The sequence below is a fragment of the Phoca vitulina genome, unplaced genomic scaffold (genome assembly GCF_004348235.1).
Source record: "Phoca vitulina isolate PV1807 unplaced genomic scaffold, GSC_HSeal_1.0 scaffold13, whole genome shotgun sequence".
In the NCBI taxonomy this organism is placed as follows: Eukaryota; Metazoa; Chordata; class Mammalia; order Carnivora; family Phocidae; genus Phoca; species Phoca vitulina.
Genome location: NW_022589716.1, coordinates 4744142 through 4767632, shown reverse-complemented (window position 1 = coordinate 4767632; position 23491 = coordinate 4744142). Strand labels below are relative to the sequence as shown.

The 23491-nt window shown below is 41.6% G+C and overlaps 1 protein-coding gene across 2 annotated transcripts in view; it reads right to left on the bottom strand.

Moving 5' to 3' along the window:
- SACM1L (SAC1 like phosphatidylinositide phosphatase) overlaps window positions 1–23491 on the bottom strand; it is a 59121-nt gene that overhangs the window by 12383 nt on the left and 23247 nt on the right. For both annotated transcript variants that reach the window (XM_032412577.1, XM_032412578.1), the window contains 8 exons: window positions 21449–21598; window positions 19326–19385; window positions 18396–18429; window positions 12866–12967; window positions 10691–10776; window positions 9822–9908; window positions 9052–9120; window positions 3305–3384 (listed from right to left, as the gene is read on the bottom strand). In XM_032412577.1, the coding sequence (XP_032268468.1) occupies window positions 3305–3384; window positions 9052–9120; window positions 9822–9908; window positions 10691–10776; window positions 12866–12967; window positions 18396–18429; window positions 19326–19385; window positions 21449–21598 (668 nt within the window). The remainder of the gene's footprint in view (window positions 1–3304; window positions 3385–9051; window positions 9121–9821; window positions 9909–10690; window positions 10777–12865; window positions 12968–18395; window positions 18430–19325; window positions 19386–21448; window positions 21599–23491) is intronic.

Below are 23491 nucleotides of genomic sequence, written 5' to 3'. Positions count from 1 at the left end.
CTTCACATGTTCTTCTAGAGGCCCTGAGATAGGAGTAGAGAAGCAGCCCAGCAGAAAGCAGAAGTGAGCTCAGGTACAGCAATCGGGTCTATAATATAAAGTAGCCGTATCCAAATGAATAGCCAGGGTGTATTCTTTGCCCCCATGTACAAAGAATAAGGTCCCTTTGTATTATTTTTTCAACTGAATAAAATGTTTAAAATGGTCGAGCTCAAATCAGTGCAAGGAGGATTCGACGAGTGTCAGATCTGTACTGGGGTTTGTCAGAAGCACAGAGGCCACATGGCCCCCACTCTGGTCACTTACTGTCCATCACCTTCCTTAACAAATCAAAACGCCCACTGTCCTTATCACTATCTGTACATCTCACATAGATGTGGCAGAGGGACCTTCCCTGCCGGTCTGCAATGGGTTGTTTTTAGTTACCTGGTATTTAATAGGCCACTTCTGAAGGTTAGAACACATCTGACAGTGAAGGTGTCCTACCATGAGCTGGACAATGTTGCCAACTGAGAGGGGGAAAAGAAAATCATGAACCAGGTCCTGAAAGTCAAGGGAGTCAGGAACCAGGTCGAGTCATAAGTAGGAGGACTGGAAGGACATCAAGCTCTGGTCGACTACACAGTGAAATTCAGATGAGGCGTCTGCCCACACGTCACTCCCTTGGCTCCAACAGACCGAAGGAGCATCAGTAGAGTGCGGGCTTCTGAGCAGGTCCAGAGGGGCTCCTGCCACCTTAATGGTTATCTCACTGATGAGGTGAGAATGGTCTCCTTAGAAATCAGTACAAAAACAGAGGTTAGCTACCATGAAGCTAGACTGGGTGAAGACTGGGAGTGGGGGGAGCACTTCCAGAGGCCGCTCCCACAAGACTGACAGAGTGACAGTCACTTTGGGGTACTCCCACAGAAGCGACAGCCCTAGACTGGCTTGAAGACCGTAAGCAGCTGGCCAGCACCTAAATGCATTTGGATTCTTAGCACGCATCCTTCTAAAATCACACTGGTAGCTTCTAAGAATGAACTGCATTGTTCTATTTTGACAATGCGTGACTGTAAATATACTATTTTGCTTCTGACCCCAACAGTCAAGCAGTTCTGCTTCTTTCCAAGTTCTAGGAAGAAACCCTCAGAGACACATCACCTTGCATGGCTCATTTTCTCATCCAGTTCCCAAAAGAAAAACTTCCCATTGCTAATGAGTCCCACCATTCCTCAGAAGCACAACCACACGACCTCTCTCCTTCAGGTCATTCACCAATCCATCAACTTCATTCATTTAATGTAGTCAAAGCAATAATCACTGAACAACTAAAAGTGAATCAGTCCAATAAACCGGTATCTGAAACATGACATTAAGTCTACCGTTTCACTTTAACTGACTGATTTTTCCCCCTGCCAGAATATGGATTTATTCAATTAAAAAATATTCAAATATACTTTTTTAATATGCTCCTCTGTCTGGTGGTCTTTAGAGCTCATGGAAGGAAAATGACAACAGCTCTGGGTGTTCGCTCTTTAGGTGAGGGCCATGGGTGCCCTCCAAGCTCCTGGAACACCAAGGGCGTAACTCTAGACTCTGATGCTGCAAGTTCTCGAAGTGAGCTGCTGCTACAAACTCAAGACAACTCTCCAGACAAGTGTATCTGTGGAAACCCCCTGGGGCAGACAGAAGGCCTTAACAAGGGGTGGACACAGCAGCCAGCAGACAAACTTCTCTCAGAGTACGCATGCTAGACTCCAAACCCAGAGGTTCTAATTTTTCAGGTCTAAGGTATATTCTAAGTTCCTCTGAGTCCTCCAAAGAGTGTTTAAGAAAGTTCCACTGGGAGAAGACAGAAGTGTGCATGGAGTGGGGGGCTCTGGTGAATTTGCTAGAGCTTTTGAGTTGGAGGAAAGACACTTGAATTCTTCCCCAAATGCTCATTGTATCATTCTATTTTTGTGGATGTTTAAAATTTCTCATTAGGTTAAAAAAATTTCTCCCCAAATAACCCCATACCATTTCTTTGGAAAGTTCCCCCACCCCCCACCCCAGTGCCTGTGACCACTTCCTACCACAGTACACCCTCACCTCCTGCCCAGTTTCCTGCTGCAGAAAGCTCCAAAAGGGCTGACTCATCACCTTGCACCTTTCCACAGGGCAACTGTTGGATGTTTTAGGATCCCTCTCTTTTGACAAAGCTGCACAGTTTGGTAAGTAAAGCTGCAGCTCCAGACAAGGCCACCATGCAAGTGTAAATTTCTCCAACTCGTGGTGGTCAGGACCACAGAGATCACACCAAATGATCACGAGGAACTGAAATTCATGACCCAGTGGCCACGTGACACAAAGCCTCAGGAGGGGATTTTGATCAGGGACTAAACTTTCACAAAATTCAAACTAAAATCTGACTGTTAAGAAGTTATTCTGCAGTATAATTATGCCAGAGAAAAATTTCAAGCTAACAGAATCATGCTTTGATCTAGTATTGGGGGAAAAAAAGCTGAGCTGTAATTCAGGTTTCCCCTACTATCCAGAAGTGGAGTGTTCCTATGACCTGAAGTAGCCTAAAGCGAAGCGTGCCCCCTGCTTTCCAAGTCTGCCTCATGCCATAGGCCACTATACTCTTACGAAAGACCTCCATCTGTGTGGTAATGAGCTTCTCATAAAGGTGAAAAATCGTCTTTGGCTTTCTTTCGGTTAGTGACAACAGGTACCAACACGGGTCTCTTATAATACAAAGTGGTGTGACACAGACTTTTTGAAAAGTGGGGATCACCATATAGTGATACCTATGTACTGGTGTGTACAGTAGTCCCCTTCTCCACAGTTTCACCTCCCACAGCTTTGGTTCCCTGGGGTCAACTACGGTCTGAAAGCAGATGGTCCTCCTCCTGACATGGGGCCAGGCTGCCAGTGGCCTGATGCTCTGTCACAGTGCCTTTGTCACTGGGCTGACTCCATCACGTGGGCATCTATCCCTCACATCATCACAAGACACACAACTACAGTACAGCAAGGTATTTTGAGAAAGACCACATTCACATAGCTCTTATTACAGCACATTGTTTTAATTATTCTATTATTGCTGTTATTATTCTATTATCAGTTTATCTGCTACTGTGCCTACATTATATATTAAGCTTTATCATAGGTATGTGTATCTAAGGAAAATTACAGTATACCTAGGCTTCAGTACCATGTGTGGTTTCAGGCATCTACTGGGGGTCTGGGAACGGATGCCCGTGGGTGAGGGGGGATGGCTGGATATGTAAGTGCACATCTCATCTGAAAAGACCTGCGCAGATTTCTAGGGAGGTACCTGATCATTCCACTGCCCAAGGAAGACACCATTGTTGCAAATGCCTGTTCGAGTGGTTTCTCTGAGCCCTTCTGATTCACCTGTAAAAAAGTAAAAACACCACAGCTTTCTTTTAAGTTCCTTTAAAAGGAAAGAGCGACATCAGCAAAATGGTGGGCCAGGAAGCTCCAAGCTCTTGTTCTCGCACAGAAACACTGAAAACAACGGAAGCTGTCTGAGCCAACTTTGTAGGAGCTCTGGAAAACAATCAAAGGTTTAAAGCAATGAAGCAAATCCCCGATCAAAAAAAAAAGGTATCTTCAAAACTGTAGGACAGTTTTGTGACATTTTTACTTGCCCTTACATTTTTACTTGCCAACTCCATCCCTGGGGCAGTGACGGTCTCAGTCTTAAGCAGCAACCAGGTTCTCAGTTCACCTCTTCAAACCGGAGACAGAACCCCAGACCTTATCTGCAAGTTACTGCGTATGTTTTGTTCTGACCTGAAGGATGGGTCTGTCTGTCTCTGTCTCACATAACTCTGAACACAAGCAGGGGAAGAGGAGGACACAGCTCATACAAGCTACAAAGGGCTACAAACCAACAGCCGCGTAGAGCAGGGGATTTCGGAAAACATAAAATAGACCATCTACAGGCTGCAGAAGAAGCTGGGGTGATACTCTGGGAAATTAGGACATTCAGAAGCAGCCATGTATAGGGAGGCTTTTAGAAAGCCACATGCACACCCAGGCAAGAGGCATGTCTGGAAGTTCCTGAGAAGACCTAGAGCCCTCACCTCAGGCTGACCCCTACGCTTGAGCAAGCCGGCCTAACCAGAGAAAAACTGCTCCAGCACAGAACCAGTCTGCAGGGACTGACAGATGGAGCTGTTCTCTCTTTTTCGGTTTTTGCCTTTGTCTGTTTCAGTTCCTGGCATTCAAAGACATCTCTGTCAAAACATTAGCTGAACATGAGCCCAAAGAATAGAGGCTTCAGTAAGCATAAACAAGGGAGTCTTTTCAAAAATGGTTGGGAAACATCTGAAAACAAATGGGATTACCACAGCCATCAACAATCGAAACAAAAACAAAAATAAAAACGCTGCAAAATTCCGGGAAAGGAGAATCTGACTTCCAGAGTTACCATATTATAACCACCCAGTGCTTGATTTTCAACAACAAAAACACCAAGGCATACCAAAAAATAGGCAAACAAGGCTTATTCAGTGGAAAAGGATAAACTGACAGAAACCATCCCTGCAGAAGACTTAATCAGAAAAAGGGTTTTAAACGAGTGTCTTAAATATGCTCAGAGCTAAAGGAAAACAGGGTATGAAAGGAAACCAGGAAAACGGTACATGAACAAAATAAGATTACCAGCAAACAAACAAAAATCATTCAAAGGAACTAAACAGTAGGTGTGGAGTTGAAAAGTACAAAACAGAAATTAAACAGTCACTAGAGTTCAAGAGCACATTTGCGCAGGAAGAAAATCGAATCGGCACACTTGAAAATGAGACAAATGAACTAACCAAGTCTGAAGAGCAGAAAGAAAAATGAATAAGGAAAAGTGAGCAGAGCCCTGGAGCCCTGGAGGGGACAACACACCCATTCTGGGAGTCCCAGAAGAAAAAGAGAGAAAGGACTAGAGATCTTTACTGAAGAAAAAGAAAATGGCCCCAAACTTCCCAAATTTGATGAAAGACATAAATCTTCAAATCCAAGAAGATCACCCAATTCCAAGGATGATAAGAGAAACCCACACCAAGCACATTCTAATCAAACTACTGAAAGACAAAGAAAGGATCTTGAAAGCAACAAGAGGGAAGAGACACATCACATACAAAGTATTCTCAATAGGATTACAGGCCAGTTTCACTTCAGAAAACTTGGGAGGCTAGAAGGCAGTGGACGGATATATTTAAAGTATTGGAAGAAAAGAACTCTAAACCAAAAATTCTGTATCTGGTGAACTGTCCTTCAAAAATGAGCGAAATTAAGACATTCTTAGATAAACGAAAGCTGAGAGAGCTCATTATCACTGGGCCTGCCCTACAAGAAAAGCTAACAGGGATCCTTCAGGTTGAAATGAAAGAATGCTATAAAGCAGCCTGAAGCCACATGAAGGTATTTAGATTTCCTCTAAAGGTAATATAAAAGGCAGCATTAGTGTAATCTTGATCTATACCTCCATTTTTTTTTTAATATTCTACAGGACTCAGAAGTCAAATGCACTTAAGAAATTATAAATCTATGTTACTGGGAACAAAATGTATAAAGATGTAATTTGTGACATTAATAACATAAAGAGGAGGGACAAAGCTTTATAGGAGTCAAGTTTTTGTATGCAAACTGAAGTTAGGTTGGTATCAATTCAAATTAAATATTACAACTTTAAAACACTGTATGTAATCCTCATGGTAATCAAAAAGAAAATATCTGTAGAATATAAACAAAAGAAAACGAGAAGGTAATCAAAATATATAACTACAAAAAAATTCAACACAAAAAAAGACAGTGATAGAGGAAGACAAAGGATAAAAAATTGTAAGATGTACAGAAAACAAATAGCAAAATGGTAGAAATAAGTCTCTACAAGTAAGTAATTACTTTAAATATAAATGAATTAATGGGGCGCCTGGGTGGCTCAGTTGGTTAAGCGACTGCCTTCGGCTCAGGTCATGATCCTGGAGTCCCTGGATCGGGTCCCGCATCGGGCTCCCTGCTCAGTGGGGAGCCTGCTTCTCCCTCTGACCCTCCCCCCTCTCGTGTGCTCTCTCTCTCTCATTCTCTCTGTCTCAAATAAATAAAATCTTTAAAAAAAATAAATAAATAATAAATAAATAAATATAAATGAATTAACTCTCCAATTAAAAGGCACAGATTGGCAGAATGAATTTTAAAAATGATCCAACCACATGCTACAGAAAACATTCACCTTAGATCTAAAGACACAAGTAAGCTGGAAATGAAAGGATGGAAAGATACTCCATGCAAATAGTTAGTAATCAAAAAAAGGCAGGGGTAGCTCTATCAACACCAGACAAAATAGACTTTAAGTCAAAAACTGTTGTAAGGACAAAGAAGAACATTATATAGTGATAAAAGAGTCAATTCACCAAGAAGGTAAAACAATTAAGATATATATGCACCAAACATCAGAGCCCAAAAATGTATGAAGCAACACTGAAAGAACTGAAGGGAGAAACAAACATTTCTATAATAGTTGGAGATGTCAACAGCTCCCTTTCAGTAATGGAGAGAACAAATAGGTAGATCAATAAGAAAACAGAGAATCTAAACACCACAAATCAGACCCAACAGACATAAACAAAACACTCCACCCAACAACAGCAGAATATACATTTTTCTCAACTGTGCACGGAACAGTCTCCAAGACAGAGTAATTGTTAGGCCACAATACAAGTCTTAATAATTTTTAAAATAACTGCCATACAAAGTATCTTTTCTAATCACAGTGGAATGAAGTTAACCCTCAATAATAAGGAAAAACTAGAGATTTCATAAATATGAGGAAATTAAACAGCACACTCTTTTTCTTCTAAAGATTTTATTTATTTATTTGAGAGAGAGAGAAAGCACAAGCAGGGTGAGGGGATGAGGGAGAGAGAGAAGCAGGCTCCCTGTTGAGCAAGGAGCCCAATGCGGGGCTCCATCCCAGGACCCCGGGATCATGACCTAAGCTGAAGGCAGACACTTAACTGACTGAGCCACCCAGGCAGCCCTAAACAGCACACTCTTAAACAATCATTGTGTTAAGGAAGAAATCACAAGAGAAATTAGAAAACAGACAAATGAAAACAAAAATACAATATACCAAAACTTATAAAATAAAGCCAAAGCAGCACTAAGGGAAATTTACAGCTATAAACATATACATTCAAAAATAAGACCAGGGCACCTGGATGCTCAGTCAGTTGAACAGCCAACTAGTGATTTCGGCTTAGATCATGATCTCATGGGGTTGTGAGACAGAGCCCCCCGTCGGGCTCTGTACGCAGAGCGGAGTCTGCTTGAGATTCTCTCTCTCCTCTCCCTCTGCCCCTTCCCCCACTTGCACATGGTCACATAAGTGCGTGTGCACTCTCTCTCAAATAAATTAAAATATTTAAAAAAAAAAAAGACCTTAAATCAAGGACCTCACTTTACACTTTAAGGAACGAGAAAAAGAAGAGCAAACGAAACTCAAAGCTAGCAAAGGGAAGGAAATAAAGATCAGAGATAAAGAGAATAAAGTATAGAAAAATAGAGAAAAATTAATGAAACCAAAACTTGGTTCTTTGAAAGATTAACAAAATTGATAAACTTAGCTATAACGACCAAGAAAAAAAAAGAGAAGACTCGACTTAACTAAAATCAGGAATGACAGATGGGATATTTCTACTGATTCTGAAGAAACAAAAAGGATTATAAGAGAATTCAATGAACATTTTGCAGTCAATCAACCAAACAAATGGACACATTTCTAGAAACAATCCACCCAAACATGAATCGTGAAAAAACAGAAAATCTGAATAGACCTATAACTAGCAGTTATCAAAACAACACAAAGAATGGGAGAAAATATTTGCAAAGCACATCTAATAAGGAATTAGTTCCAGAATATAAAAAGAACTACTAGGGGCGCCTGGGTGGCTCAGTTGGTTAAGCGACTGCCTTCGGCTCAGGTCATGATCCTGGAGTCCCGGGATCGAGTCCCGCATCGGGCTCCCCGCTCAGCGGGGAGTCTGCTTCTCCCTCTGACCCTCCCCCATCTCATGCTCGCTCTCTCTCTCTCTCTCATTCTCTCTCTCAAATAAATAAATCTTTAAAAAAAATAAAATAAAAAAAATAAAAAGAACTACTATAACTCAACAAAAACAACCACCACCTGATTTAAAATGAGCAAAATACTTGAGTAGACCGTTCTCTAAAGAAGATACACAGATGTCCAATAAGCACATGAAAAGATGTTCAACATTACTAGTCACTAGAAAAATGCAAATCAAAACTACAATGACACACCACTCCACGCCTATAAAGATGGCTATAATCAAAAACATAACAAAACGAATCCTGGCAAGGATGTGGAGAAAGCGGAACCCAGGTGCACTGCGGTGGGAATGTAAAAGGTAGCCACTGTGAACAACAGTAGTGGTTCCTTAAAAAGTTAAACCTAGAATCACCATATGATCCAGCAATTCAACTTCTAGGTATAGCCCTAAAAGAATTGAAAGCAGGGACTCAAATGGATACCTGCACATCAATGTTCAGAGCGGCATTATTCACAACAACTGAAATGTAGAAACAACCCATGTCCATCGACAGATAAATGGATAAACAAAATATGGAACATACAAAGGAATGTTATCCAGTCTTCAAAATGAATGAAATTTTGATACATGCTGTAACGTGGACAGTCCTTAAAAACTTTAAGCTCGGTGAAATAAGCAAGACCCAAAGGAATCAGTATTATATGATCCCCTTATGTGGTAAATCTAGAATAGGAAAATTTATATAGATAGAAAGTAGAATGGTTACCAGGGGTTGAGGGAGGGATAATAGGAAGTTACTGTTTAGTGGACACTGAGTTTCTGTTTGGCATGATGAAAAGTTCTGGAAATGGTCTAATGGTAACAGTTGCACGACACTGTAAAATACTTTAATGCCACCGAACTGCACACTTCAAAATAGTTAAAATGGTAAATGTTATATTTTTTTTACATATTTTTTGTTTTGTTCCCCCCAAGAAACATGTAAGAAACATACCAGATTGATTATTACTTGTTTTCCATAAATAATTACTTGTGAATCAAAATGCCTTTGGAAACCATCCATCTAGAAAGAGAAAATAATTACACACTTTACCAAATTACACTATATTTATAAAACTTTTTAAAGTATCTCCTGGGGCGCCTGGGTGGCTGAGTCGTTAAGCGTCTGCCTTCGGCTCAGGTCATGATCCCAGGGTCCTGGGATCGAGCCCCGCATCGGGCTCCCTGCTCCGCGGGAAGCCTGCTTCTCCCCTCCCACTCCCCCTGCTTGTGTTCCCTCTCTTGCTGTATCTCTCTCTCTATTAAAATAAAAAAAATAAAGTATCTCCTTAAATGTCCTGTTTGTATATTCAAGAGAATGACACTAGGATTGGGACCAGGTCTTCAAGATATTCTAAATACCATGTAGTAAGCAGCAATTATAAGCCATTCTGTTCTGAGCTACAATACCATACTTTAAATCTGAGCACGACCTCAAACAGAATACACTAAAGACTCTAAAACAGCATGAAGCTGCAAATCTTACAAGATCTCTAAAATCTGAATTTGCCATGCTGTCCGATCATCTGCTAGTTTTCCGCATTTCCAACGTGCCATCTCTACAGCCTTTGGGTCAGAGGTTCACTAGGTGCCAGATCCAAGGAGAATGGCTGCAGAGATGCTGGATTCTAACTCGTGAGGAATAACTACATGTTCCACATGCAAACTATAATGCTATGAAGCTCCTATTTTTAGCCAATGAAAAAAAGCACAGAAGATACTCACATGATTGGCTACTTTGTTGATTAGTGGCTGTGGTTTGTACTTGAGGTTTGGTCTTTGAGACCAGAAAACTGGTATTGATCCTCGAGTCTAAAAGAAAAGAGAGAAATATGAAAAGAAACATACACATTAACTTGTTTTTCTCATCAAAGGAAAAAACATAAATACAACCTACCAACTACAAAAAGGAGTCTGTGTATGCCTACTCCTAAAGTTCCGATTCTGTGGGAATACATTTGGAAAGGACTTTTCCTCCTGATTTTATATACATGTTTACTACTTGGGTAGTAAACAGTCCTGTTTCCCCTAAACTTCCAAAATAAACCAATTTATCTATAAGCAATTAATAAGTTATGTCTGTTATATAATCCGCTATGATGATGAAATTAGAAAACTGCTTTATTCATTCTCCAACGAGTATATTTCTGAACTTACAAATGTGTGGAGCCACCACTGCTCTGGGGCAGCAAGTGATCCAGAACTCCATAAGGAGGCAACAAGAGCCAGACTGCCCCCCAAAGAAGTGCAAGGCGGGTAAAGCCTTCACAACCTGGCTTCTGTCCCATCATCACTGCCTTGAAGAAGTCAAGGGGGTGAAGCGGAGAGGTGGCTCCACGTCCCTAACCCTTGGACCTCCTCCCCTCCTCTCTCCGTAGGGATTTAATTAATTCAAGGGCAGGAAATGTGGGCAGGTGAGTGCCAGGTTAATCGAGTAGCTTTGTTCTGAGGGAACTTTACCCACATTGTAGACAACGAACAGTATTACTTTAAAAAGCAGGGGAGCGGAGGGAAATTTCAACACCAGGGCAGAAAAGTATGGTGGAAGCAGAGGAGGCGAGCTGGCTGGCTGCCTCACAGACACATCCACTTGCCTGTACGAATGAGGCCCTGCTCCCGTTGTAGTGCACAATTTGTTCTGTTTCTACAAAGTTGGCGGCATGGCCTTCAGAATCAATTCCTAAATCGAAAAAAAAGCCAAAGTTAACCAGATTTGTTACATGAGAAACGCATCAGAGATTCACTAATTCGGTTTAACTTGAAAAGAATTAAGTCAGTTCAAATTAGTGGAAAAGTCCTTGCAAAAATAAATTTCAAACGCATGGTACACCATCCGAAAGCTAACAGAAGATCCCTCATTACAACAGGCTTAAGGCGGAGTATTAAGGACCTATTAATAAACAGATGAAGTTGGTTGCTGTTTAATGTATCAATTGTTTATACATACACAATTCCTCTAAAACAGTGTTTCTCAAACTTGAAAAATATTTTCAAGAAAAAGTCATTCTCAAGGACCCCTGAGAGTATGCCCATAGATCCCAGTTTGAAAAATACTATTTTGAAAGTTAAAACTATTAAACACAATATTAAATGGAAATGTGGGTCATTATGTTAACAATATTTTGTTGTAATAGGGCAAATGGTCTGCCAGATGCTTATAATGATTTCAATTATCAAAATAAAAGCACAAAAATTGTATGATCCTAGAATTCTTGTAACTCCATGAACATACCCACAAAGCCTAGTTTGAAAAGCACTGCTCTAAAGTGTTTAGCCTTAATATTGGTTAGTCCTTTCGATTATTTGAAGCAATCCTCTATAATCCCATTCACATAATCTACTTTTATACGAAAAACTTGCAGAGGCAACTTTCAAGCTAGTCCCTGACTCAAATTACTAAATTATCATAAATAAATCAACAGATTTTTTTAACCACCTCAAATATTTCTTAACATCCTTTCTATCTGATCTATTTCTCATTTTGAGGTGAGGTAGGTGGTTTTGTTAATAGTGACGGGGACAAAATTACTGAGTCAAATTGGCAACGAAATGCTTTCTCAAAACCTTCTAAAATTACTTGTCAGAAGCATCTTATACTTGGGTTCTTTCCATTAATTCTCATTAAGGAATATTTTTAGAAGTTAGAGTGAGATTGGTGTGCATGGGGGTGGGGATGAAGGGAGGGAGGGAAGGAGAAGACGGGGGGCAGGGGCTAGGTGGGGAGGCAGACCTTTATGAAATGATTTCCAAGATATATGAAATTTAAAAAACAGAAAAAAACCAAGGTGTAAGAAAATGTGCTCAGTATGCAACCAATGTCCACAAAAGGGGGAGGAGAACACACAACTGTAAAAGCATTAAAAAATGATCTGGAAGGATAAATAAGAAGCTAACAACTGAGTAAGATGCAGCAGATGGGCCCAAAGCCCAAAAATATTTTTTATTGTACATCTCTTTATATTTCTTGATACCTGAACTATGTGAATGCATTACCTATTCAAAAATTTAACTAAGAATATGTCTCCATCCAAGAAAACCTAGTTATGAAGGAGTCGCGAATTCCAATTCTGATTCTGTGATCTTGGCCAGGTCACTTACTAAAATGTCCTTCTTCTGCTATATCACCTGTAATAAGGGAATAACCTTTACAACTTTGTGGCCCAAAACTTCTACAATTTATCTAATGGCCCAGAGGATTTTATTCTTACAAAAAAAGAAAGAAAAAAAGAAAACAGGAAGAGTTAGAAAAACTCCTTTTCATAATGCCAGTAATTTTTAATGCAGATTTTAAAAAGCTTGGTTTAAGTAAATTAACATGTTGCTAGTACAAATCCTAGGGAATAAATACTCAAAATGTAAATCTTTAAAGTTGAAGGCATAAAGTCAAATGTCTAGCTTTATGCATGCAAAGAAACTGAGAGCAATAAAAGAAAATACTTTCTGATACGAGTTTCTGATATGAAACTACACTGAGTTCAACTGGCTTTCAGACATCCAGCAAACAACATGAATAATTCCTCTTAAAGCAGTAAGAAGCAGCCTATAGGGTCTCATTAATATCTGCCATGTAACTACAGTAGCTGGAGTAAAGCACAGAAAACCTACCAAATTATTATAATGAAGCAGGAGATAAATATTTAGTGAGGCTATCAAATGATAATGAGAACAAGTAAAATACAAAAGGTTACATTCATGTCACCGTATGACAAGACATTAATTAGTGATAGATAAAACCCAGTATTGAATCACGCTGACAAAATTAATCTCACCTCTTACATAATAGCGCACACCAGCTCTGAAACAACTCCTCCTCGAGATGAGAATCCAGTCAAAGTATTTTCCATTAATAGAACACGAGTGCATAGTAATAACTTAGCTATGTTAAGAAAAATATAACATTTATAGAAATCATAGGTATTATTTCCAGATTACATTTGAACCCATTTACCCTAGCAAGAATGACTCCGTCTTTAAGAGAAAAGTGAACCGGGGCGCCTGGGTGGCTCAGTCGTTAAGCGTCTGCCTTCGGCTCAGGTCATGATCTCAGGGTCCTGGGATCGAGCCCCGCATCTGGCTCCCTGCTCAGCGGGAAGCCTGCTTCTCCCTCTCCTACTCTCCCTACTTGTGTTCCTGCTCTCACTGTGTCTCTGTCAAATAAATAAATAAAAATCTTTAAAAAAAAAAAAAAAGAGAAAAATGAACCAAGAATGTACAATCTTTTTGGGTTCTTCATGAATGTTCATAAGCCTTTAATATTGTAATATTCGACTGTGAAGTTTGGTCAAGTCAGTAATCGTATAATGACATACGGACAGTATGTTTGAGTGGCTCATTATATTGTTTCTATTTTAAAAGTATGATTTCCTTCCCCTAACCTCAACCACTTTCTAAAAGTAAAACATTACCTGCATCACCAAAAAACTGTGCTTAGAATGAAAAACATAAATGTAAAGTAGTTTTGCCTTCAAATAAGAAATGGAAAAGGGGGGGTGCTAGACCACTGCAATTAAAAAAAACACAAAAATATATGTATAATTACAAATATAAATCAGCGATAACAGTTCGTGTGCACATGAAGATTACAGATCAAACTGTGATTTAAGGATTATCCAGAAACAAATTCTGACTCTACTTTGTCCGTGAAACAGGAAAAGTAAAACTGAATATGAAAAAAAAAAACTATCTCCCCCAAAAGCTTTTCTTAATCTAAACCTATCTCCCTAACAACTAGTAAAGGTATGCACTATCCACCTGCTCACTCCCGCTCAGCAATGCAGAGGGCTCGATCCCTGCGAACCCTCAGGGCTCAGGTCTCTCCACCTCATGGCCAGAATGAAGGGCTGCGGAAGCCTCTGGAGATGGCAAATCTCTTACATTAAAACAATGTTATTAGGAACTATAACAAATAGAAAAGAATACACAATGTATCTAAATATTTACAAAAAGAGCCATGTCTGGGGAGCTATTGCTTAATGGATTGAGAATTTCCAATAGGGGAGAAAGAAATGGCTTGGTGCTCTTCATACATTAGGAAGGTAATGCCACTTTCTAAACTGTACACTCAGAATTGGTTAAAATGGCCAATTTCGGTTAAATATTGTCTGATCGTAACAAAAATCACTGAACCTGCTCACACATCCGCCCCCACGCGCACCACCGGCACCTCTGGAGCACCGAGAGCGGGCGCCCCTCCCCATCTTGCTGCCCTCCACGCGCGGACCGCTATCCACTCAGTTCACCACTATCCACTCAGTTCACCACTCCCTTGCTGGTCTTTCTAGTTTTGCCACTGAGCAAATTCCTAAAAGGAGTGACACTGTATATGTCTTTTGGCTTGCCCTCTTTGTTCGGCAGTACGTGCCTGGGGCTCCCTTGTTGCTGGGGCTGGATTCTATCCCACCGCGCGGATTCACGGGCTACACCAGTCTATCCAGCCGACTGTCCAGGTTGTTTCCAGTTTTTGCTAGCAGAAAAGTGCCGCAAACAAACATTTTGGGGAGGTGGCTCTAAGGAGCTAGGACTGCTAGGTCACGGAGTATATTCATCATCTGATTTTATTAGGAAATGCCAAATTCTCCTAAGAATTACTTTGACTTTTCATCTTTACCGCTTGATATTGTAACAGAAAGGTTTCTTTCACGGTCTCGATGGCCTTATCTTTCTTCCTTCCTCAATTTGTTTGGGTTTGCCCTATGCTTATCTTTTATACGTAACATTTTTTTCTTAACACAACTTGAATCATCCATTATAGAGCATTAACAGCACGATAAAATTAAGTATCTATGAACCTCCCATTCAACTTCAGAACAGTACCAAAACCCTGACTCTAATTACTGTTACTTCTCCATCCCGTCTTCTTGCCCAGAAGCAGCAACTATTCTCAGGAGACCATACTCCTGCCTTTTTAATTTCACCATAGGCAACCACGACTTAAAAACACGTGGCTTGGGCGCCTGGGTGGCTCAGATGGTTAAGCGTCTGCCTTCGGCTCGGGACATGATCCCAGGGTCCTGGGATTGAGTCCCGCATCGGGCTCCCTGCTGGGCGGGGAGCCTGCTTCTCCCTCTGCCTCTGTCTCTGACTCTCATGAATAAAAACAAAAACAAAAACAAAACAAAACACATGGCTTGCTTATGTTTGAGTTTTTATAAAAACAGCACCACATTCTTGACAAGCTTCAGCCCTTGTTTATCTCCACTAGTACATTCCACGCTTGGACGGCACGAACCAGTAGACCACTCCTCCTCGGTGCTGTGTGCCATCTGCAAGGACCACACCACAAGAGCCCCGACTCTTCTCTGATGGAACTGATGGCGTTGGTTCCATCCAACTGTGGTGCTGTGAACACTTTTGCAAACACCCCCTGGTATAAACGTATTGGGTATGCACAGGGGAAGTTCTGGTAAATTCAAAAGAGAATGCCAAATCACTTTCAAAATGATGGTACTGAGGGACATTAGCAATATGAATTTCTAATGATTCATCCTTCTCTTTGACCTGGGATCATGAGACCTAACAATGACTCATCCTGAACTCCCAATTCACTTTTCTTTAAAACCCACAGCACTAGAGAAGAATCCAAGGCCGTATTTGTTCATTCATTCACCCATTACCTATTTTGGGCGAGGGCACAAAGATGACTAAGATATGAGCCTGCCCTTAGAGAACTAAGTGGAGCACAGAATATGAGTGACTGCTTTATGAATCATTTCCTCGGATTACAAGAGAAATACAAACACACTTTAAAGAATCCAGAAAGCATGGAAGGAACAAGAAAATAAAAATCATACAGCAGCCCATCACCATGATATCACTTTTACCATGTGAACAGATGTACTTCCGGTCTTTATCAATGAGTTACACCCAGGGCCACGCGCTCGCACTTGGATGCCCATACCACACCTTCTCAGCCTCCAACACTCCTCCCGCATCCCACTCACCCAACTGACATGGTTTCCTGGTCCTCTGTGGAAATAAAAGCCATCCCCGTGTGCTCCCGCCACAGCTCTCTATCAACTGGCGTCCACATCCACGTGTCTGCTTCCCTTCCTGGCGGAGGAGGACCTGGGCACTAGACTCCACCTGTCGCACACTCGAGGACATCACTCCAGCACGTGACTGTGCTCTCCCCTTCTGCAAACCCTTCTCATCAGTTCCCCCATCTGGGGAGGAGAGTCGGGGGAGCAGGTACATAACTTCCCTGCCGAATGTTCACATTTAACCACCCAGCACCTTATCAGCTGATTACCCCCTGTGCTTGCAGACAGTCTCTTCATTTGTTTGTGGGACACCACCCTCCCTTGGGTGGCTCCCCTCTTCCTCACTGCCCTTTGCTGGGTCACCATTTCTCCTGTCCTTGCGGTTCATTCACACCGGTTCCCCCACTCTGTCCTCAATGAGGCCTACAGTCTGTGGCTTCACCTTCTAGAACTCCCTTCAGGCCATCTTCTTTCTCCAGGCCTTTTCTTTTCCCTAGATGCATTCCTTCCTTTGATGAGCTCATCAGCTTCGTGGCTTTAAATGCCATCTGTGCTCATCAGACAACTCTCAACTTTATGTCTGCAACATGACCTTCCCTCGTAAACTCCAATGCCATTACTCCATCTGCTTCTGTGACATCTCATCTTGGAAGCTAGAGCAATTTCAAGCTTAGCTGTCCCAATGGAACTCCGGATACTCTGGCCTCACCCCCGCCTCCAGAGTCTTCCACGCATCGATGGATGGCTTCCTTCCACTTACTCTGGTCAGAAACCTTAGATTCGTACTAAGCCCCCTTCTTCCATACCCCATGTACAATTTGTCAGAAAATTCTGTAAGCTCTACCTTCACGACAGGTCTGGAACCTGACCATTTCCACCACCATCACTGCTACCATCCTGGCCCCAGGCATCACCACCTCTCACACCTAACTACAACAACTGCCTCTATCGTTAGTCCTTGTATCCTCCTATGCTCGCCTTTGGCGTGTTCTCCACACCGCTGTCAGAGTGAGCCTGTCTTACCATGCCAAGCCTCTATTCGAATCCCAAGTTTCTCATCACAGTTACAGTACACAGAGCCTACAAGGCCCTGCAAAACCCAGACCCGGCTCCTTCCCTCAGGTGACTCCCACCTCTCCCTGTCCACATTTGCTGCTTGAGCATGCTCCTGCCTCGAGGCCTCTGTTCCTGCTCATCTCCCGGTCCGTGTATACATCAAACACTGAAACTATGTTAGCCAGAGGCTTATTTAAAGCTTAGATTGAAAGCTAAATGAATGGATAGCCTGTTTCTAAAATCGCCTAGAAAAGGTGTCCCAAAACTCATTTAATATTACTGTCCGTTCACAAGCTCATTTTGGAAACACACACACACACACAAAATTGGCCCAAACCCCTTAAAGCACTACCTAAATTCATTGCTTATTTTAGTCTTAGGAGAACTTGGAAATATTCCAGGGCGGGGAGGGAGATACAGAATAAACAAGAGCTTTTATTCCCAGCGTTTCTGGTTTTTATTCTCCCACAAATGTGAAAAATGTTTCCTCCGTACTTTTTTGCTTTTAAGTATAACAAGAATAATTTAAAGAAATCCTATCAACATAATGAACAAAGAGATCACAGACTGTTTCTGTAATAAGCTTCTCGGGGGTTCTTAATACAAAGATCACCTCGGTTTCTGCAGGGAGAGCACAGTGCTGATTACAGGCGCTCGTCAGCTACCTGTCCTTTATCCGCCAGCTCACTCGGCTTCTCTGTTGTGGTAAGTTCTTAAAATGCACTTACAATTAGATGATGACTATTTGTTTTGCATCTGTACGGACTTTCCCCCTGCCCTAAGCATTATTCTTTGTGTACCATCTATTCCCATTTTTTTTGTGGCTATTTCAAATGACAAGGATGATTTTTAATTATAACTCTCCTCTCCACGTTGCTGGTCGCCCTAGTTCCTGAATCTAACTATTTTAAGGGAAAGGGGAAGTTTTCAATAGTCAGGTTCAAACTACTCTTGTTTACTGGTACAAAGTCTAATAAATACAAAACACAGTCTGCATGCTCCTTCTTTAAACCACCAGCCCCAGAACTCTTGAACAGAGAGAATAATTCAGTCTCAAGAGTTCATTTAAAAAAAGGGGGGGGGGGTATTTATAACCAGTATTCTAAGATTTTATGTTAATGGGTTTGATTTTGTTATCAAGAGCAATTTCTACTAATTCTAAAACACTCTCTTCATATGACTGAGATTGTTCCTAAGTCTGCCTTGTACTAATACCGGACTAAGGACTGCCAGGCAACTGAAGAGTGACACCATGAAAGGATACAGCCGTGTAATACTGGGAGCGCAAACCGATGGACCTGAAATGGAGAGAGACAGGACATTGAGGAATACACATGCTCTTCAAATAAAAAGAAGCACTGCATAAAACATACTTCTACTATATAAAAATATTTGTGTGTTATGGAGGTAACATGCAAATACAACAAGGTATCAAGCTTATGGGTAACTTATTTTTTTTAAATGTCTCTCACGTACCCTGGTCTTTCCAATTAAAACACAATTTAAGCATGTGATGCAATCAGTTGGGCTTAAGTGTTCAGGTTTTGGAACACTAATAAAACTGCATGAAGCTGCCAAACGTCTACCTCCCTCCCTGTCACTCTTTGCCTACAGCAACTTCACTGCTCCAGGAAAAAGACTCCCATGCGAGCTGTTTGCAGCTCAAACTACTTTTCCGAAAGAAGCAAAGCAAATGACAAGAAATAAAGACACTAAGCAAATCCATGTACCTAGATTTGATATGCTATGCTTCTCGGCTGGGCCTCCCTGCTCCCCCCTCATTTGTACAAACTAAGGACAGAGGAAGATGATGACATCCATGCATGTCTCTCTTGGGTAACTGAGGACAAATGCAGAGCTCTGCATTTGCCCGGGGACCTCCTGGGGCTCCTCATTTTTTTCTCCACTACTGACAGACCAAGACCCCTTCTCTCTTACTCACAGAAAGCAATGTATTTTTATGTAAGTATTTCTTCTTTTTTAAGGCTTCCATGGGAGATCAGAGTAAAATAATTGGGCTTCTTCAAACCAGAACAATGCGAGGAGGCAAACCTATCAAAGCCTGTAAGTTATAAACTGAGTTAAATGAGAAGTATTTACCAAAATCCCTGGTGATTAGGCAGCCATTTTACATATCTATTCAATTAGAACTTGGACTGTAACAAATAAGTAGGTTTTATTTAGTGTCCATTACCTCTGGCTGGGCAGAAAGTTCTCTTAGAAGATGACCATTCCATACAAACCGCTGATCTGCCTGAGGAAGAAGATTTAAAATTAATCAAGTATCTCCTGCCAACCTGAGTTTCTACAGATGAAAACTCTCAACAATCAATGTCTCCACCTGGTGGCTACACACAGGTCTTCCCCTCAAATCCGCCCCTTCTCCGGGTGTCCTGTCCCACTGGCTCAGGCCAGTGCTGTGGGCCCAGGCAGAAACCTGGGAGTCCTCTGGGGTCTTTTTTTTTTAAAGATTTTAAAGACAGACACAGCGAGAGAGGGAACACAAGCAGGGGGAATGGGAGAGGGAGAAGCAGGTCTCCCACCAAGCAGGGAGCCCGATGTGGGGCTTGATCCCAGGGCCCTGGGATCATGACCTGAACTGAAGGCAGACTGAGCCACCCAGGCGCCCTGGGGTCTTCCTCTTATCTGTAGTCAACTGCTAAGTCCTAAATCTCCTTCCAAATCCACCCCCCTCTCCTATGTCCCTGCTCCCGTGGCCCCAACTAGCACTTGAATCCAGCCTAACTACTATGGGCAGCTTCCCCGGATAGTCTTGGCCTTGCCCCTGCCACCCACCCCTCATGCTGCCAGCAAGAGCTCTCCAACGTGACCTGTCTCCTGTCTGCTGGGAATTCTTCACTGGCTCGATGTCACCTAAAGAACACACCTCCGCATGGCCTCTGGCAGCCCCTACAGTAACTGCCGAGGGCATCTCTGACTTTCAAACTATAAATACAGGAGACGTTCCCTCAACAACACAGGAGATTAACCGACTCTCTCCATTCTGTTTACAAAACACACGGACTGCCACTCCCCCATGCTTGTCCCCAGCTGAGTCCCAGGAGCAGCCACAACCAGCCTCGGGGCACACTTCCCAGTGCAGGTGTGTGCTCCCAATCGCCCGCACGTATTAGTCGTCATTACATAATCAAACTCAATGCCTTACACATCAATGAGACAGGAGACATTTGATAAACAAATGGCAGATGCAGCATAGCAACTGCTTTAAAAAAAAAAAAAAAAAAAAAGCAACTGTCTCTGTAGTTAAAAGCCAAATTGCTTGATTGCTTAGCTTACATCTAAATTTGCATCCAAGTCTACATATAATTTTACTAGATTAGAGTATAAAATCTTAAAAGAGCCAGTCAACTAAAATACTGATTTAGGATGAACCATATGAAATTATCGTTTTTACTAGTCAAAAATTGTCAATTACTGGCAATTTCATAGGGTCTAGCCTAACAGGTAACAGACAGCAACCTTTAAAATTCTGTCTGCCCCCTAAACACATCTAAGGTTTGTTACTAAAATATCCAGGCGGCAATTATCCAGGTTCCTGAACAGCAGGAATTTTAGGATGATATCATTTGAGACCTAGTTTTAAAGACACACTCATATTTAAAAAGGGCGGGGGGGGCAAAATAACAACAAAAAACCCCACCTTAAATCAATATTTTTCAAGTTCTTACATCAGTAAGTTCTTACTTTTCTCGTTGTAAAAACTATAAATACCACCACTGCAGAAAGAATATTGCATGTTGGCACGTTAATTTTTTAAGGATAATTATGTTGTTAACGTTAATAACTGTTATACTGCAGAGCACTGAAAGCCAGGAAACTACCAGCATGTCTTTTTTTTTTTTTTTTTTTAAGATTTTATTTATTTGACAGAGAGAGACACGGTGAGAGCGGGAACACAAGCAGGGGGAGTGGGAGAGGGAGAAGCGGGCTTCCCGCGGAGCAGGGAGCCCAATGCGGGGCTCCATCCCAGGACCCTGGGATCATGACCTGAGCCGAAGGCAGACGCTTAACGACTGAGCCACCCAGGCGCCCCTCAGCATGTCTGTTTAGACAGATTTCTCAATTCTTATACCACTGGTTCTCAGTCCTGTCTGGGTCACACATATAGATTCTGGGATCCTAAATTTGCAACTGTGACGGACACTGAGAACACGGTGTGTTTTCAACCCCACATGTGAGTCTGACATAGCCAGGATTGCAAAAAATCAATAAATATTTTTATGGATGACATAGAGATATGTCCCTTTAAAAAAAAACAAACCAAAATAAGTAAAAATAGCTGAAGACGAAGCTTACCCTTTCCAAGAGACTCATTTCTTGGAATTCTGGACTGGTGTTCGACAGCCGCTGCAAAGTATGGGTCAAATCATATGTCGTTGAGAAGTAAAACCCATCCACATTCAGGACGTGGTTTATCATCGCTAGGAAAGTTTTATTATCTTGTAACTGTAAACAAAAGGGAGGAAAACATCAGTCTGTCTCATACTTGAAACCGAATCTGTCCAGATGTGTAAGCGGCCGGCCCTGTTAAATGCCACTGGCACAGGACTGACAGAGAGGGTGTCACCATTTCCCTAGGACCTAGGCCAGCTCCTGACCCACGGAGGAGGTTCACTCGACAGCATGGGGTATTGTTACATTAACTGATGGGAGAGAACTCCTGGCCTTTAGTATCCTTCAGTTTTTCTCTAATGGGCAGAAATTTATTTTAACAAAACATCACCGCCTTAGGTGATGACCTCCCACATGCCAGACCCTTTAGAGACTCTCTTTCATCCTCACAACAAACCTTGCAGTTTAGTGTTAATTACGCTCATTTGACAAGTGAAAAACATAAAGTCATGAGAGGCCCAATAACACAGCAAGGAAATAACAAGGGAATAATACCATCCTCATTCCTAAGAAACTTTACTGGACTGGATGGGAATTAAATTCTTTTTTAAAATGCAAAGATTAAAAAGAAAAGTCCAGTAAAATAATACTTATCTTTATTTTCTGATAATCATTTTAGCTGGCCTTCCCAATGAATACTGGGACATTTACTTTTATCCTTGCTTTAAGAAACAATTGATAATGCTTGGTCATGTTTAATGATTATCAAATGATTAATATGTTAATCTACCTGTTACAAATCTACATACTACACAATTTTTAATTTGGGCTCAGACATGTATTTATTTATTTTAGACCAAAAGGTACAAAGCACATGTAGTGGGCAATGTTAAAATTAGTTGCATGGCCTGACAACCAAGTAGAGCAATCAAGAAAAAACTGTTCAAGCAAATAATACTGGGCTAGTAAATAAATACAACCATTTTTATTGCCTTAAATATCATGTCTTATAGGGGTGAATATATTGATCTATGGAGTATCTTTTCTATGCCCTGGCCAATTGCCATACACCTGTCTTTTCTTTTTAAAGATTTATTTATTTATTTATTTATTTAAGAGAGAAAGAAAGCAAGCATGAGCAAACTCCCTGCTGAGCGTGGAGCCCAATGCCAGGCTTGATCCCAGGACCCTGAGATCATGACCTGAGCCAAAACCAAGAGTCAGATGCTCAAATGAGCCACCCAGGTGCCCCTAATTGTCATATCTTATCCTTACGCCTTATCCTTGGCACTCTCAAAGTCATGGAATACTCCAGAGAGTTCCTTTCCTGTGAAGTCTGTCACTGGTATCACTTCCTCTGGGACATCTTCAACCTTCTCATCACAACCACTTCATCATGAATGTTGAGAAGTTCACCCTCACTAAGACCCCTGGCTGCGGACCTGTGGAGGGCAAGGGCCGGCATTCCCAGGGTCAGCCGCAACTTCCGTACCCCACTCATGTTCAATGCAAACTTCCCTTCAAGAGCTGATGCTTTTTTGTTCCTTTGCCCTCCAGCTTGCTGCACTAATACTTGACTTCATATACCATGGTAACTGAAATTGAACCCGCTTTGTTGGGGGACTGCATTCCCTAATACCTGAACAAGGGTAACTAAAAGCTGTGCGTACAGGAATCGTGCTAAGGGGGGGCAGCCGCTGGGGCAATGTGGCAAACACGAAGAAAACTTTTTCTCTGGACAAAGAGGGAATGAAATGGGATCAGTGGAACCTCAAAGGTATCTATATTTTATTTCTTTACAAAAAGGGTATGAAGTTAATTCTGGTTGCTGAATACTGGGGCTTTTTCTGTTTGTCCTTTTCTCTACATATGAAATTTCAAAACTTAAGAACTTGAGTCAGTTTTTAAAAAAGCAAACCAAGAACAATAAAATAAATACAGGACTTTTAGAAAGCACGTTTTCTGGCCAGGTGTAAAGGTGTGTAGAGGAACCTTGCTTGCTGGGCT